This window comes from Spodoptera frugiperda, chromosome 27 (assembly GCF_023101765.2).
Source record: "Spodoptera frugiperda isolate SF20-4 chromosome 27, AGI-APGP_CSIRO_Sfru_2.0, whole genome shotgun sequence".
Taxonomy (NCBI): domain Eukaryota; kingdom Metazoa; phylum Arthropoda; class Insecta; order Lepidoptera; family Noctuidae; genus Spodoptera; species Spodoptera frugiperda.
In genome coordinates, this window is record NC_064238.1 from 11,866,283 (window position 1) to 11,884,752 (window position 18,470).

General features: G+C 32.3%; 1 protein-coding gene across 2 annotated transcripts in view; it reads left to right on the forward strand.

Annotated features, from left to right (window-relative positions):
• The first annotated feature begins 405 nt into the window (after nt 1–405).
• LOC118263273 (DNA-binding protein D-ETS-4) overlaps nt 406–18,470 on the forward strand; it is a 42,289-nt gene continuing 24,224 nt past the window's right edge. The window contains exon 1 of one of the 2 annotated variants that reach the window (XM_035575159.2): nt 406–674. In XM_035575159.2, the coding sequence (XP_035431052.1) occupies nt 636–674 (39 nt within the window). In that variant the 5' untranslated portion in view covers nt 406–635. The remainder of the gene's footprint in view (nt 675–18,470) is intronic. The other variant, XM_050705580.1, reaches the window with a different exon arrangement.

Here is an 18,470-nt window from a genome sequence, read left to right on the forward strand (position 1 = left end):
TTGTCACTTAGTATCTTTTGGGTAGACTTAAAACTGTTTTGGCAACATCAAAATTAGCTAATTACATTTTAAATTTCCATGGAACCAGGTAAACCGGTTAGTATAAAAATAAAGTAAAAAGGACCAAAATATCACATCGAGCGTTTTGACCTCTAATAATTCTCTGAGTTCTTAATAGATAATAGAGATTAGAAGGAAAACGTCAATATCTTTTATACTTAAGAAAAAAGCATTATAACATTTTTTGCTAAGTTAACCAGACCACCTATGTACATAACAAGTACTACACGAGCAGCATTTCATCGGAAAATGCGAAAAAAATCGCCGTTCGACCACAACGTTTCGAAGTAGAACAAAGTAGGTCGGCTAACTTCGTCGTCACTCGGACAGCTTCGTGCGTCCTCGGAGATCGGTGCTCGCGCACACAGCATCGAGACACCGCCCCGGTCGCAGTCGCGCTCGTGCTTTGTAAAAGTTTCTCTAAATAATTACGTCACGGGATGCAAGCTTCCTTTACACAAGCTCATTGCACCGATGTGGACTGATATTTGACGACGAATAAACGTTTATTTGAAAAACTTTTTCTACGTTATACATTTTTTTGTGGCCGTGTTGAACTGTTTGTACGAATAAACATGTTGTGGGAGACTGGTTTTATCGAGGAGTCAGATACAGTGAGTATTATTTTATCGAATTTTTTTTTTTAATAATATTATTTGAACTGCATGCAATGTAATTTATTAATGTTTTAAATTATGAAACCGTGCCCGTTTGCACGCAAACACTGGCTGGCACGTACGTACACTGTGTTTGTGTATGTGTGCGTAAACTTTCTAGTTTTCGCTCGACGCTTGAATGTATTTACATAAAACGTGAACAGTTTTTCATAATATAATCCACATGGAAGCATTTAAGGTGTATTTTAGCGTGTAAATATTCATCGTGCACGTCCCAGCTGTGACGAGATTAGGAATAGCTTTATTTAATGCAAATAAAATGCTCATTTTGACGTTATGCTGGGTGCGGACTAAAATGACGCTTCTGAGAAGTTGTTGCGTTTCGGAATGCTGTGGCATTTTAGGTACCATTGTTAGTATGGGGAAAAATATTTTGTATTGTATACAAAATGTGGTCACCTGAACATGTGTTGTAATTGTTATACAATTTGCGTACAAATATTTTTGTTTACACAACAAAGATAAAGTAATCTTTAATGATAAAAGCAATTAACCCATTCACACGATATCTCAAAGAAAATAATTAGCGTACCCATCGCAGGTTTTTACAACAACATTTTAGCCAAAAACCTAAAGCTTTTCTTAATACAAAAAAGGACTCTATAGTCATACAAATACCTTTTCTTATTGTGTGGATCGAGGCGTTATTTAATTTAATCATGAGTTCTTTTTTACCTGAGGAATATCACGTCATCGCAATGAAGTCAATACATACCACATAAGTACATAAACACACAGAAGTCTTACATCAATACTATTTATATACCAATACATTTTCTAATGAAAATGTAAGGAAATACTTATTAGAATGCCCTTCGTAATTACATAAACAAATTTGCAAAGAGGCACCCATTTTTTCTTAGAAGAAAATTTGTATAAGTATTTAGTTGTCTTCTTGTATATAATCTATATAAGATTACTACCAACCAATTTCTCATACACGAGGGTTCGAAACCTACCGACGGAAAGTACCAATGTAACTTTTTCTGAGCTATATGTATGTATTTTCTAAGATTACTAGCGGACCCGACAGACGTTGTCCTGTCTACACGTCTTTAATTTGAAAATTTTAAACTTTTTTTAAAAAGCTAAAACATTCTGGACCATATTGATGAAAATTATTATTCAAATGTGACAATATCTAACGTCATTAATATTTGACACTGCGATGATAGCGCCGTCTGTCGGATCCTATGTAAAACATTCCAAAATCAACAACTACTAATAAATTAAAAATTAATTAAAAAATCATTGTCCAGCGGACAAAATTGTGAATCTAAACCATTCTCAAATCCCCTTGAGAATTTTATCATACACAAAAAAAATCATCAAAATCGGTCCAGTCGTTTGAGAAGTTCAGTGACATACACACTTACAGAAGAATTATATATATAAAGATTTAGACGCCACTGACAAACGGTCGAGAAAAACGACCGAATTATATGTTTGAAATCGCCAATTGAGTAAGCGTGGTGATTAATGCTCAAACCTTCTCCATGTGAGAAGTGGCCTTTGGTCAGCAGTGGCCACTTAATGGGTGTTAATGATGATGATTAATAAAAACTTTAGAGTAAAAGGACCAAAGCATAGTATACAAGTATCTATTAGGTTTCTACTCCTTCATAAGTAATCCTTCGTAAACTACTAGTTCTACTATCTAGCCCACATAAGGCAATAACCTAAGGGTTTATAGAGGCTCCAGCTCGAAAAGTAGGGATAGGAATTTTAGTCAGTAAGAGTCTGACACTCACCTCGCCCAAGGGGGAAGAAGTCAATGGATGATTTTCCCTCTAAAAAAGTTATTCATATTCCATCCACAAATATTGCTGTAATCCAATTATTTGGTCTATATCTTTATACTTGCTTTTAATCTCTAGATAGAGTAAATCCAGTTAATCTACCATAGAATCATAAATGAATAAAATAAAATGATGAAATACTATTCACACTTTAAGAAATTCACTACGCAGTAACAAAAATTAAAAAGCTATGTCTATCTAAAATGAGTAAAAAGGACAGAGCGATATGAATCTAGTATGCAACAAAGAGATAGAAGATATCAAACTTGTTCAACATCAAAGTTTATTGACTAATATCAAGTTATCGGAATTAAGGAGATTAGATCAAATAATCGGTTAATTAGTATTCAGAGGCCCTTGATCGACATTGATAATAAAAATGTAAATTGATGTCATTGATAATATAATTATAATATCTTAGTCTTAAGGCATGAGGTTCGAATCCCAGATAAAACACCTGAAACGTGGTGACGTGGAGTTAAAAAAGTTAAAATCCTTTTTTGAATCTTGTGTCAGTAGCAAAAATGTCGCCGAACAAGAAGAAAAAACACCGCATCAAAATCGGTTCAGCCAAACGCGAGATAATCGCGCACAAACATACATACATACATGTCAAACTGAGAACTCTTCTTTGGAGTCGGTTAAAATTACATTTTTAGAAGCCTAAGTAACGGGTTTAATCTACCGATAGATTTTTATACTGGTCATTAGAAACATGAAGTTTAAAAAATATTATTTGTTTAGAAAAAGTCTTTGCTTACTTATAGAAAGAAAATTAACGAAGACTTGTATGAGTTTATTGATACGAAATTACAGGATTTTGAACTTTAAATCAAGATATATAAAGTCTACAGCTTAGTAACACGTTAAATAATGTTTATATTAAATTCAGAACCAGTATGACAAGTTTTAGTCCTTACCTGACTTGATTTTAATCTTACAAAGGATTTTAGTTTCCTTAAACCGCGTTTATTTTAAAGGATTTGAAGGCTTTGCATTTTGATCTTGAAAAAGCATTAAAACTCTGCAAAGGATTTTATCTTTAATTCAGTTTGGACGTGTTTGTGATGGGAGGTTATAGTTATGGGCATTGTGGATCTTTTTGACCATTGTAAATGATAAAATGGTACTGCACGGTTGGTACGGTGCCTGGGCAACCGGCTACCGAGCAACGTATAGCGCACGGAGCAAATGCGGGAATCGAACCCTGACTATGTTATCCGTGAGGCAAAGAGCATATATTTTACTTGTGTGTTTGCAAGAGTGGTGATTACACAGCTGAAACCTAGTGCGAGGCAAAGAGCATAATTATACATTTACCCGTGTGAGAAAAGGCAGTGCCTTTTCTCACACGGAGGTTGTGAAAAGTATCAGCAATAGCCATTTATAGGCTGTTGATATGTGATATGAGAAAAATATCTTTTATTGCTTTATCTACAGCAAAATACTTTGTTCTTTTGATCATACATTTACGGCCATTTTGTCACTTAATTAAATTGTATTTAAAAGTTCTTGAACTTGCACAATGGGTAGCATAAAACTGAAAAAAGTAGACAGTGCAGTGACTAAATAGAAAGACGACAATAAAGTGTAATTGAAGAGTTATATATCTAGCAAAAGACGTAAACAATCTGATGATTCATTCACGATCAATCTGAATTCGGAGCGCGTTCGGTGCTCTGATTGGTTGGTTCATTCGAGCCGGCCAATCAGAGCGCCGAACACGCTCTCTTTTCGTTTTCGTTCAACGTAAACTCATACTAATGGTACAGATATTTAGAGGACAAAAAGAAGGTACTCAAGACAAAGGCGGAGCTATTATAGTAACAAAAGACTATCAAATAATGAGAGTATGACTAATGATTTAGTACCTACTACAAAATATGGATTAAGTACCTCCATACATAGATTAATATGATAACAACCGCGGTATGTTTGAATGTAGGTATGTCTGTCTAAAAATCATGTGATATCTGAATGAAAATCTTTGATAAAATTCATTAATCAAAGTCCGAGAAATTTCTGAATGATGATTTCATCATTGATTGAAATAAAGGTTTCAATAATGCATATCGAAATATTGGAATGCAAATTTTGTTAAGGGATTTACTTTAGATTACTGTCTTTGACTATTTTTGTTCACCCATTTTTTTAGTTTGATTTCTTTAGTGCTTTCTTCTCTGGCTCTAAAGAAATACTATTTCAATAGATTCTTTGAATTTTCAGTTAAAGTGCAGTACTTAATAAAACTGCGCAACAAAAACATTATCGTTTAGCAAATAGGTCGCATATGATGATGCAACGTCACGCCTTTTATCCTCGAAAGGGTAGGCAGAGTTGCAATTTACGGCACGTAAATAGGCGCGTAGGTTGCATTTCTAATACCAATTGCATAACACAAATGCAACGTTACTTTAGTCTGACTCTGAAAAATAAGAGTTTTGATAATCAAAGAGTCAAGTCAAAACAATACGCATTTTCATTAAAAGAAAATTAAAATAATGACCACACCCAAACAGTACTGCCTTTATTTAATACCTAGAACAAATCAGTTTATAACCCGTCGCGCGACGGCACGGGGCCTCATTGTCACAGTACAGTAAAAAAAGCATGCAAAAAGAATACACGTGTCAAGTCGATGTTGTTAAGTAACTCGATAGAAGAGCTTCAATGCTTCTAACTATTAAAATGTAATCTGCAGTTATGGGCGATAAAAGTTCACATCTTCAAAGATTGCAACCGAATCATTAGCTAAATTAGTACGTGTTAAGTATTTTTTTATTCTTTGACGCGTATTGAAAGACCGTTGGCGGTATAGTGTTACTGAACATTATGACTTGGGCTAGGTGCTCATGTCAGTTAGTTTTAAATTACAAAATTCATTAGTTAATTAAACGGTTGTAAGCACGCTTTATGATAGGATATACATTATCAAAATCTTCAGTAATTGTATGTTTTTTAGAATAATACCCCGCTTATAGCAGACAGAGAATGGATTGCAGGACTTTCTGTCAAACATAACACATTAAAATTACGATCTGCAACCAACCTCTCGAACGAGAAAGTTATTGCAAACCCTCTAAAGCAGAGGAGAGTAAAAGAGACGAGACTTTGAACTCAGCAGTGGATAGAGATGGGCGATTATTCGAATAAATACTCAAAGTGGTATACGAAAAATCACCATCATCTTTAGTAGTGGACTGTCACGGGCTAATAAATGATGGTAAAATGAGAATAAAGTCAAACATCATTACAGGCATGAGGCACAACACGTGACACGGTCACAACTACTTTCCAACTATACTTAACCCTATACAAGCACAATGTCTCTAGTTTTACAACGACCTTAACCAGCTTAAAGTCCAAATTTGACGGCCATTGTCAGCACGAGTGATCTCAGATCATGTTTTGGGCGAAGTCGGAAGTATAAGTGAATGATCTTATCGTAGTGCGTTGTAGTATGAGTATGTAGTAGCAATGACTTATTATAATTGCGTTATACATAATACATATATTAGTTATATGATCTGTTGTACCTTGTTCATTGATTAAATGAAGGTGAGAATATTGCCTTCATTTTTGTGAATCATTCAGTTATGTTGGTATATGTGGACGTTTTATTTTGTTTTTAAAAGGAAAATGAATGAGATGTAGGTATCTGTTATGACGTTAGTATCTATATGATTACGTAAACAAGAAGATTTTTAGGTATGCATAATGTATCTGCTCTATAACTATTAGGAAGGAAATATATTAGATTTTTGAACAAAAAGTTATTAATTCGTTTTAAAAAGCTTAAAATTGCAACTACATTTATAGTTCGCAGATAGATAGAAATGATACAAATTCAACTAAACTAATTAATGTAATTACATTCCATACAAGACAAATAAAACATGTAAATCCCAAGGACTATAGGCATATCAATAACTAATTAGCGAGATTGATGTAAACACTATTAACACGTAATTTTGTTTACTACACAACTTTGATAAAGAGGTCGGACTGACAGACAGATATATTAATATATTTATCATCTTACTATGCATACTCTTCCTAGTATCATGACGGATATTTTTTTTAACTTGTTAACAAATGTCGGAACTGTTTTGTTTGTAAGAAATCTTGATTATGAATAATGGAATGCACGATTGTCGGTCTAAAGTGTACATACGTGAGCGGCAGAAGGGTTGATTTTTATGCAGTATATTTTTTTATATTGTACTTTATTTTAATTGTGGATGTTAATAAAACATGAAGCCAATTTGATGGGCAAAATGTTGCGTATGAATATGAGCTCCTGGCGTGGTTCGAAACTAGTCCAGTTCGTCGTCATACAGTTACGTGGATTAAGCTAAAAACCATAATAATTAATTTGATGGGTATAATGGATAGGAGAGGCCTATGTCCAGCAGTGGACGAGATCAGGCTGATGATGATCATGTACTATGAATGCCTGACTAATAAAAAATATAATAGAAATACAAGTGCCTTTTAGATTAGTATCGTTTGTGCTTCTTGCGCAACTACGAGTATCTCAATGTTTTAGAAAAAAATGTGGTCTAAACATAAGAAGAAAAAAACCAGTCATAATAAAATTCGTCTACGAACACAAACTTGCTTTTAATCTGTCAGTAAAATCATTTACCCGTACAAAATAGATTAACATAATAAGTAAAATGTCTGCACAACACATTCTTGCAGCTTGTTTGGCCAGATTATACCAAGCTTTGATCTTTAAGAACTCGGAAGCATTCCCTGTGAAGGTCGATTGTGGCGCAATTTTAAAAGAAAATTACAAGCCACACTACCAACGTAAATTGCACTCTAATCGTCTAGATATACAGCACAATTCACATCACGAACCAACTGTTTATTTTTTACATATTTCATTAAATTGTACCAGTTTTCAACTCAGGTGCAAGTCTGGTTTCTTATGTTAGTCATGTTTTATTTTAAACTTTATTGCGTTTGGAAGAAGATAAAGAATTGAGTGTAGTTAGCTAGTAGGTACACTTGTTGAAAGTATAATTGGTGAACTAGGTACTTTTTAAAGTACTTTTTGACCTTAAATTTTGTCGGGACTATAATTTAATATTCATTATGTGAATAATTATTGTTGTTATTGCAATTATTTTCATTGAACGAATTATATTGATGATAATGAATTACTATCAATGACTTTTTAATACGGGTACATCTTACTGATATTATAAATGTAAATGTTTGTGAGTTTATGTGTTTTTGTGTATGTTTGTAACTCAATCACATCAAAACGGCTGAAGGGATCGGGATGGAATTTGGAACAGGGGTAGATTATGGTCTGGAATAACGCATAGAATACTTTTTATCCCACGTGAAAGCGGGCGAAGTCGCTGGCAGAAGCTAGTTAATAATAATCCCATTCTTTAGATATTTGTCAAGTTTGACAAAACAAATGGAATTTATGTAGCCCTTGAGGCTTTTTATGCCAACAAATGTTTGTTTAGGAATTTTCTTTGACTTAAAATATATTCATATAATTATACGATAACTTATATTATTAACTAAAGTTATACATATATTTTGAGTAAAAAATAAGTAGCTCATATACAGCGTCACGTGCCTCCCTATCGCAATATTTATTCGTTTCTTATATTTAAGTATATTTTATTTATATGAACAGAGATAAAAACAAGTGGAACTAATTTGACAGAGGCCTAAAGATATTAAAATAGAATAGTTTATTGTTATTTGTACTCTTTGACCGATTATATACGGTCTAAATTTGGACCACGCTTTGTTATTCGTAGCCACAGTATTGTTAGGCCGGTATATTAAATTGATGTTTTTATTTCTTAAAATAAAAATAATAAGTGATTGTATCACCACCTTCATATAAGTGCCCGATAAACTTATGTGACAGATAGTTCATACAAATTACGTTCTTAATTCAAAGTTATCTGATACTTAGCGGCTATCCAGATATTGTGAATACCCGCGCCTCAAAGAGCCATCAGACCACCACAGATTGGGCCCAGTAAGGGCTGATGCCTGATCCGGAGCTGCGGACTACCTAGCGGGTTTGCCGAGGCTCCGGCTCGAAAAGCAGGAGAAGGAACGGGGTGGTTTTTAGTCTGTAAGAGTCTGACACTCCCTCTCGCCTCGCCCAAGGCGGGAGAAGACAGTGAATGATATCCCCCCTCAAAAAAAAAAAAAAAAAGATATTGTGAATAAGCCCTAAAAGAACTATAATTTCATATTAGTTAGAGGTTTGAATGTGTTTTGGTGATGCGTTATCAGTTATTGGTAACTGTTTATATTGACTTGACCTATAACTATGTTTAAATTGGGTCTTTGTAAAGAAGTTCCAAGAATTCAATAAATATTATTGCTGAATATAAAGAAATCACTGTTTTTATAATAACTATCATGAGATATTAGTAAATTAACTAGATTCACGGAGCCTACGCTGCGCACGGTGCTTATAATCCCCAGAGTTAGGAATCCCTCTGTAACTCGAAATTAGTAGAGCATTCTTCATTAATTTATGTGAGTAAACTCTGATTTTTAGTTAAATCAGTAGTATAACTAGTCTAAAATTGTGGAATATAGCAATAAGATAACACAAATAATAAAAAGTGGGTGTACATTGTACAGTGGCATTACGTGCCATACAAGTACTCCTCTGTCTACCCCTTTTGGGAAAAAGGCGTGCTGTTACAAAACACCCCACTTATCACACATCAAACAACTAAGTCACATTCAAGAAAATTCTGGAAAACTTTCGAATTTTCCACGCACACACGCACACACATACACACACAGGTACACACTCACACATACAACGACCGTAATTAACCCTTGAATGATGAGAGGTGATTTAGATGTTTGGAAAACCATGAACATTGTATGGACATACCAGTCCACATAGGCTAAGGCAGTTCCATACTTTCTTCAAAGAATTATATCTATAGGAAAGATTGTATGTGTTTTTTTTTTAGTTTACTGTATTTTGTGACGTTGTAATGCAGCTGTATTTGCTAGTTTACTGTATTTTGTAACGTTTTAATGCAGCTGTATTTGGTGCAACGTTTTCTTGAATGAAGTTGAGTTTTTAAAATGTATTATTTTAGTAAAAGAAATGTGTTAGGGGAATCTGGATCTCAATATTTAAGTATTGGACATAAAATTATGTGTTTGTCCTTTTTATTAGGTACTTGAAAGTGTAACTGGAAAGTTTTTCATGATTTTTTTGTATTCATTAATAGCAGTCAACATTAAACTAATTCAAAAAAACTATTATAGAATATATTTTCTGTTTATATTTACAGCTGTCTTGAATTATTAAAATTAAAAAATTAATCGATACAACAAAAAAGTAATAAATAAACATTTTTTGCTATAATACTCGTAGACAAAAAAAAACTATGATCAAAAACCAGTTAAAACCAGATTTCCACACCTTATATACAAACTAAGAAAAAAAAGATACAACATTTATGTACCACACCGAATTTTGAATTTTATGACATATGACTAATAACTTAAAATGCATAACGTATGAATAATACTTTACAAACGTGCTTCTTTTAAAAATGACATAAACAAAGTATTTTGTAACTTAACATAATTGAACAAAAGGTACAATGTCCTCTAAAATAGACAATTTTAGTATACATTGCTATAGTTGAAGAATGGAAGTTCCATATTTGAATTGCGATTTTCACTTCTGCCAATTTTAGGTCGAGGGCACATTTGTGACGTCACTTTAGTTGACCATGCTTCACGTGTATCGAAATTTAAATAAAAGAAAATATTTTCTCATTCATTTCACGGGTTAATTGCCTTAGTTTTTGTTCTGTGTTCCGATTTTAGGTGATCGAAATTTTTTGCTCCAAATTGCGTGTTTTCGACAAAAAATGCTCGATTTTTTTACTTCTTATTACGTAGTCTAAAAACTGAATGAACGACTCGCCTAGTTGCTTCAATGAAGTTTTGCAATAAACATTCATTTCAAGCACGGAATTTCCAACATTATGTAAATGTTTAGCTACTGCATATTGCATCTTATTGCTACACAATACGGTTGATATTACAAATAGTGTTGTCTAGTTGGCTCACTTTAAATCCGTTTCGAACCCCAGTTTTCGCGGTAATTAATTTTAGAAATGATCATACTCGTTGTGATAATAATCTACTATAAAGTATCAATCATGATTATTTATTATCTTATCACACTTTTGCATTAAGGAAAAATTACATTAAATCGTTTTAATACTTAGGTAATTAGGTATATTTTTCTTTGAACAAAAAAAAACGATAGCTATTGATATTTTATTAAGAAGAGATAGTGAACGTGAAAAATATGTACCAATACATATTATAATAAAATTAAGTTTCGTCTGTTTGTCCAATAGTACTTATTTTTATGGAAATAAATGTTTAATAGTATTTTCAAGAAAATTATATTTTTTCTTAAAAGTAATGAAGCATAAATTATGCCAAGTTTCAATGGACACAAAAAACACACACAACTTTGCTTACTATAGAGACCTAAAAAAATCTAATGCGTAGTTTATAAATAAAATTGCATACTATTATTCTCAGTTACATGTCTTGCAAGAAACTAGGAAGTGCCTTTAGCGACTCTTGCGCAACACACGCGCGTAAGTGTGTACTGTTGTTATTTTAATCCTAGATCATTGAATCGATAACCTAGTAGCACTAGAATATTCTAATAAGTAGGGAAGTAAGCTCGTAAATGTATGTTTAAATCCTACTTAACATTTAAATGCAAAAGTTTGTATATTTGTTACGTCCTTCACGTCAAAATGGCTGAAAGAATCGGGATGAAATTTAGAACAGAGGTAGATTATCGTATCTGTGAGAAGCTAGTAAATAAATTGTAATCAACATTGGAAGACAGGATAGGATGTTGACATGTTTTATTGGCATGTACCTATTAGCTTAAAATGTGTTTTTGTGATAAATTATTCATCAACATCTTTATAGGCTATAATAGGAGACCGTGTCTTACAATGTCGCGATGGCTGATCGCAGTTTCTTCTGAATAATTAAGTATCCTCCACATCCATGCTTCTGTTTGAAACATTTAACCTATTTTTTTTATGACAATCAACAAGCCTTTGCCAGCCTTAAAAAACTAGGTTAAAATACACAATGTGGTGCAATAATAACAAAGTAGAAGAAGTATCTTGAACTATTTTAAAGTATGCAGTCTTTAAACAATTTTTAAAAACATCGACCCATTAATAATGGATGCAGTTGTATAAGCGATTACTCTATAAGTAAAAAAAAAACAAGTTTCATTAAAAAAGGAAAAAAAATAACTCAGAAACGTGTTAAAACGAAACTAGCTATTTAATATTGTAAGTCTATTTCCTAAAAATCTATTAAGTTATTTATATAATGACTTCGCCATATTTTCCACGAATGGTTCGCGTCTCGACAGATCAGTGAGTCGAATCACGGGCTCTGAATCATCGTGGTTGCGAAAGTTTAGAAGGAGGAAAATGAAAGAAGGCATTGTTGCCAAACGCATATTTTGGCGAAGGCTGTTGAGAAATGTGGTGACTCAAAGAGATAATTAGTTTGGACTATGGAAACCTTTTGCTCAATGATTTTCATAGCTTCGGCCTTAAACTACTTACGAAGTAATTATTATTTGTTGAAATCAATTGGCATATGACACTAATTTTCTTTTTATCTGATTAGGACATTTTAACAAATTATTTAACAATAGCTTCTGCAAACAGCTTCGCCTGCGTTCCCGTGATTTTTATTAAATTCAGATATTGGTTCAATTAGTAACTTAAGTACTATGTATCATGCGTGACGCTTTCCGAGCCTCAAAGTGCCATAAGACCACACAGATAGGGTTTGGTGCATTTTATTCAGTACGAGTCTGACACTATCATACATTACTGCTTTATTGTAGAGTTGCAACACTTCATTAGAATAACATTATTTGACACCTTCTTTTAGTATATAAGAACGTATTTCTAACGTATATACGTAGTATTGCTATTTATATTAAGCAGGTACATGCGAACTTAACACGTTTCTACAAAGAGGTGTTAGAAAAAACATGAAACAATTGATTTTGGTCCAATTAGCACTCTTGCTTTATTCGGGACAATCGAGTGATAATTTTATATCCACGGAAAATTACAGTGACCTCATGACCGCTTTTAATATTGGTATGTTTGGTCTATGAAATATTTCTTATTATTATAGCAATAAGCTTAACATAGTACATATTTGAAGTAACCGATTGAAAGTGTTTTTATTACAAGCCATTTCCGAAGAAAAGTCGGAGAGCAATTAGCAATATGTTTTAACTAGCATATACAATTTCTAGTTAAAACATAATTGCTCAAGCTTATAAAGTACTCGTAGAATATAAATTATTTAGCCATTCAATCACAAAAGCACAGTACAACAAAACGTGCACAATAAATTGTCGCCCTACGAACAAAACAAAGGGAATCGTGGCCAAATCGAATTTATCGTTACGAATAATCGAGTGGGCGGCGAGTACCAATTTTATGTATCGAGTGCGTATGCACAGCCCAATCGCAGCGGTGAAAGGGAAACTAGTTGGCGTCACAGGCTGTATAGTGTTACGTTTGTATACGACCTTGTTATAGTACATGTAATTATTACGCATAATTGTAGCCACTGCTTTTGCGACTCAATAAAGGACTCGAACAAAGAGTTAATTAATTTCGGCTTATTAATTCTATTTAATAGCCATACAAAAGACTTTAATGTATTTAGTTTAAAGGACATTTAAAGGTTAACTTTGACTACGTAACTTGGGAAATATTTTTAGAGCTGCGCACTTTACTCACTTGGCACACTAACGCCATCTAGTAGTGTTTGCTTGAACTGTTATGTGGTTTAAGCTTTTGAGGTTATTATTTTTTGTTTGACATTATAATTTAATTACGTTGTAGGTACAAGTAAATGTAGGTTTGCACGAGTAAGTGCTTAACAATGAAGTAGTTGTTGCTTTAAAATGTGTACCTACTACCTACAAAATAAAAACACATTGGTTAAACAGTTTGACGCACGTGATACGAAATCAAATGAAACTACCTACTTATACAGTTTTTGTTTTATTTTTGATAATTCGACCATACAATCATCATACGATGTTGGTACCTCGAGTTTAGAAGAATAGAGAATTTATATGACAGTCTAATTATAGCGATTAGTAAAACAAACTGAAATATTTATTCTAGGCAAAGATTAACTAATTAAGAAATAAAAATATATGTAAAATACCTTGAACAAAAAAAAAACAAAATTTAAAGAGAAATTAATACCTATACGAGAATATTTGTATAATATTAATGACAAGACAAAGCCTTAACGAAACAAAATCCTCTACAGAGAAACTTAAAACCCGCCATTTTATATTTTTTATATTATTAGAAAAAAAAACCAGTTGTCTACAATTTTATTGTCCACTAAATCCTTTTAAACTAAACACAAACCTACTTGGCAACAGACAAAACATATGCAATAATCGTAAGATCGAATCGGCCATTTTGAAACGGCAGGGAAAACCAGAGACCTTGACAACCGGTTCCTCTCACCGGCGCAGGCGCACGACGCCGTACAAACATTATCTTAATACTATATATATACTGTGTATATATGTTGATGGTTATATATTATATTTCAGTTGTATATTATTATGTTGTATACAGTTTTCGATGGGTTCTCGTTTTCTTTATAGGTTAGGTTGTTTTCATGGAAGTGTGATAAATGAAAGTACTTAATAATTCTTGGAAGGAAAAGGTGGAATTATATATAATATACTTATGTAATATGTAACTGTTTATCTACGGTTTATAGTGAACCGTATATAATATTTTTATTAGTTTTTTCACTTTGATGACGATTTTCGATCAATAAAAATCTATTTCTAAACTAATTTTTATACTTTTTTACAATAAAGCCATTTTTTTTAAATCAATTAGGAACTATTACATTTAAAAATAATAAAGAAAAGTCGTGACCATTCCATTGAAAGCTGGTTAACTGAAATAACACTAATCAATGTTACATAAGCTCACTTAGCTCAAACAAGTGCAAAGTGAAGCTACCTTCATACCAAACACTTGAACATGACTCTCAGAAACAAATTAAAACAACTTTTATTTTTACTCACACAGGTAACTAGAATGTGTGAGCAAAAGTGAATGGTCTTAAATATCTCTATTTATTTATTTTTGTTAATATAATTGTCGTTTTGTCAAACTAAGTTTTTAAGGAGTCACAATATGACAATCACTATTACTATGTAATATTATATCATGATATTCAACTAATCATGACTTGATAAAAAACTATCCGAATATTTTTTATTCAAATCAGAATAAAAAATTGTGACTATAGAACATTTTTAATGTTTCACTAATTACCTCTCTAATGCATTTACTTCTTTCACAATATTAATCTAATTCAACTCAACTCTAGTTAAATGCAATTGAAACTTTATTCACTTTCAATATTCGTGCTATTTCTGACAATATTTTAGAAACAATATTGGCACTCCCTAAAATTCAATATCAATTCACCCAAACCGGAGATTCACTAGCCTCAATTTAAAAAAAAAAACTGCATAAAATTAAACGTTTAGGTAAGTATTACCTGTCAGACAATACATTTGTCACATGATCAGATAGCACCTGTCATATTGATATTAATCGATTTATCTACACTTTAATACTTATTTTAAAAGCCGGAGATTTTGTTTTATTTGATGGCGATAATAATTATATAGGATTGGCAACGAATCCGGTAATTTCTTTTACATACAATCATGCTTGAAGAGAGTGATGATTGAAGATTAAAGAAAAGAGGTAGGTACAGGAAAGATAAAGAAAGGTACAGTTAATCCGCATTGAGCAAGAGTGGTGATTAATGCTCAAACCTTCTCTGTGCGAGGAGAGACCTTTGGTCAGCAGTGGCCACTTATAGGCTGTTGATGATGATGAAGATGATGATGACAGGAAAGGTACCATTCAGTGTTCTGTGATCCATAAATCAAAATCTTTGAGTTTTCTTCGTAAGATGAAAACATTTATCATCTTCTTAATTTTTGGAACATCTAGTGTAAGATTTAAGTGTATTCTACCTAATTTCTGGCAATATAACATAATAACATTTTAAAACAAAGAAATAAATATATCTCATTTGTAAAGATTTGTACATTAGGAAAATAAAATCAGAGCTTAATACTCAATTTTAATCAAAGAGGTAGGTACCTATATAGAGGTGATTAACAACGAAAAGAAGGTATCCAAATAGGTATAACGATGAAATCATTGTCTTTATGTGTTTTTATTTTATATCTATATAGTATAGATAATATATGAAGATAGATGTAGCTAAGGGGTGTGTACGTGACCTATCGCAGTTATCGCATCAATGCAAACAATCTCAGACAAATAGATGACGTTATCTACAAAATTCACACCTAATTGTGTCAATAGAATCGAACAGACTTCAAGAGAACGGATTTTTTATGGATCTTGTGTGAATGAATTTGAAAAATATGTTGGTATAAAGGAACTGGGATTTTTAGAAAAAAATGGAAAATATGTTATACTAGAGTGAAAAAAAAAGAAAGTCAAAGTAAAAATTATTTATTTCAAATAGACCGGGAAGGCACTTTTGAACGTCAAAGCTAATATTACAAAAAAAAAAAACACAATATATGTCTGTTTGTCAGTCCTCTAGTGAGTATTTGGTCCGATAAGTATAGGTTATCCTAGATCTATAATTTGTAGAAGTTTCAAAGGTTAATACTAAAAAACAATAACTCATACCTAATACAGCAACATTCAAAATTCAAAGAAATTATCTACGAAGAAACAAAATGACACTCGAAAGTCATATTTCAAGAAATTGACGTGAACAAAAGCGTATCGTTCGTTGCTCACTTAAATATATGATTGAAACACACATCATATCTACGTCTTCTGATTGTACGGGGGTTTTACAAAAGGTGTTTATCAATCTGTTATTCAGCCAGTAAGTAGATAATCTTATCATAATCTTATCATGAATACGTGGTTTTAATTCATAGATATTTTCCATTTGTTTTCAAGTGTGAGGCTAGTTACTTGATGAATAAGTACTAAGACTCATCAGCACTATCAAATGCCCTCAACATATTATCTATACTTCGACATACCCGATTCCCCAACAACTAAATTTATAACCTCCATGGGCGGCGTGTTTCGGGTGTCCATGGGCGGTGACGATTGCTTACCATCAGGTGATCCGTCTGCTTGTTTACTATACAGTAAATTAGTACCGGGATTACCCAATAACTGTAATAATTACTGACGCAGTTACTATTTGAGATAAAAATGCAAATCATTAAAAACATTAATTAGTATTCACATTACACCCTTTATTCTTAATCTATTTTTGAACCCATAATTGTTATAGTCCATTCATAAATCTAATAGTTATATTAAAAAACGATTAGGAATCTTACGTTACGTGAGTTAAATCATGAGTGTAATTAATTTGGGTTTAAAATATTTATTTGTAATATCTCATTGATGTCAATGAAAAATGGTTTATCTTACTCTCTACATGTTCGGGATTTTGACTTTAGAGAAAAAAAGAAATAGGTAATATTTTATTTTATTTTTTTAAATATGAACCATCTCAGTACTGCACATCAGTATCTATATAGAGTTGATAGTCCAAACAAAACCATAAATTTTTAATGGGTTATTTTCGAACACTGTAATTAATTTTTCCACTAGCATTAATGTACGATAGATACGTGAGAAACAACACGTTTTCTCTCAATAATAATTAGTTAAAGATTAACGAATAACCATTAGGGATTTCTTAATACCAGCATCTAAAGTATTAAAATAATTAATGTCAATTCTTGATGAGATTACATTTTCCCCAATATGCTATAACTTATAACGTTAGTTATTTAATAAATATAAATAAGTTTTACAATGAATTTCCATTGCTATGTGTAATGAAAATAGTGCTATAATATTTTATGACATAACATTTATTATGACTTGACCTCTTAACCAAAATTACACACATAAATAAATATTGCATTTGCACCTGCCACATATAAAGTTGGGAGTTCAATAACTTGGAAATGCGACTCTAAAGATAAGTTTTATATTTTGAGAATTCTCTGTATGTAGATAGTATCTGAAAGTATAGTTGTTATCAGCCTAAATGTGTGCAACGCTGAACAAAGGCCTCACCTATTGAGCTATAATGTTTCTGTTTGGCAATCGGCTTGAGGTTAGTAGCTGCCCGCTGTTCATCTTTTGGGTCTATTTTGGGTCTTTGGTTTGGTTATATGCTTAGATAACCTTTAATAGACGAAATGTTCATTATACTTGTGTTTAAATAGGTACTTGATGAATAAAATCAATCAAATAGATCTATTTATTCAGACCACCTAGCAGTATTTCCAATCTTACATTATTTTTAAATCAATTTACGACATAACTATAAAGCTATAATGTTTAAAACTTATTACATAGGTAGGTTAATATGCAGGCGTATACTTCGGATGAAATTGTCAATAGCATCCGTCTCCAATAGTGCATTAAAACCCACAGTTCGTGCAGTTGATAATGAGCTCACGACATATTCCTCAGCCATGCGGATCCTAGAACTGAGACGGGAAAACTAAATACGGTCAAGGTAATAATGGGATAGGATATTGAAGACTCTTGTCTATTTAAATATTTATTTACTTAATTCTTCTTGTGGGTGATGTATCATGGTGTAATTAGTATCATAAAACCTAACAGAGCAATTGCATATTAGAGAAATATCTGGTAGCAACTCTCTTTGAACTCTCTTTGAACCTTCTAGGACTATATTTCACTAAGACACTATGGTTACCAAAACA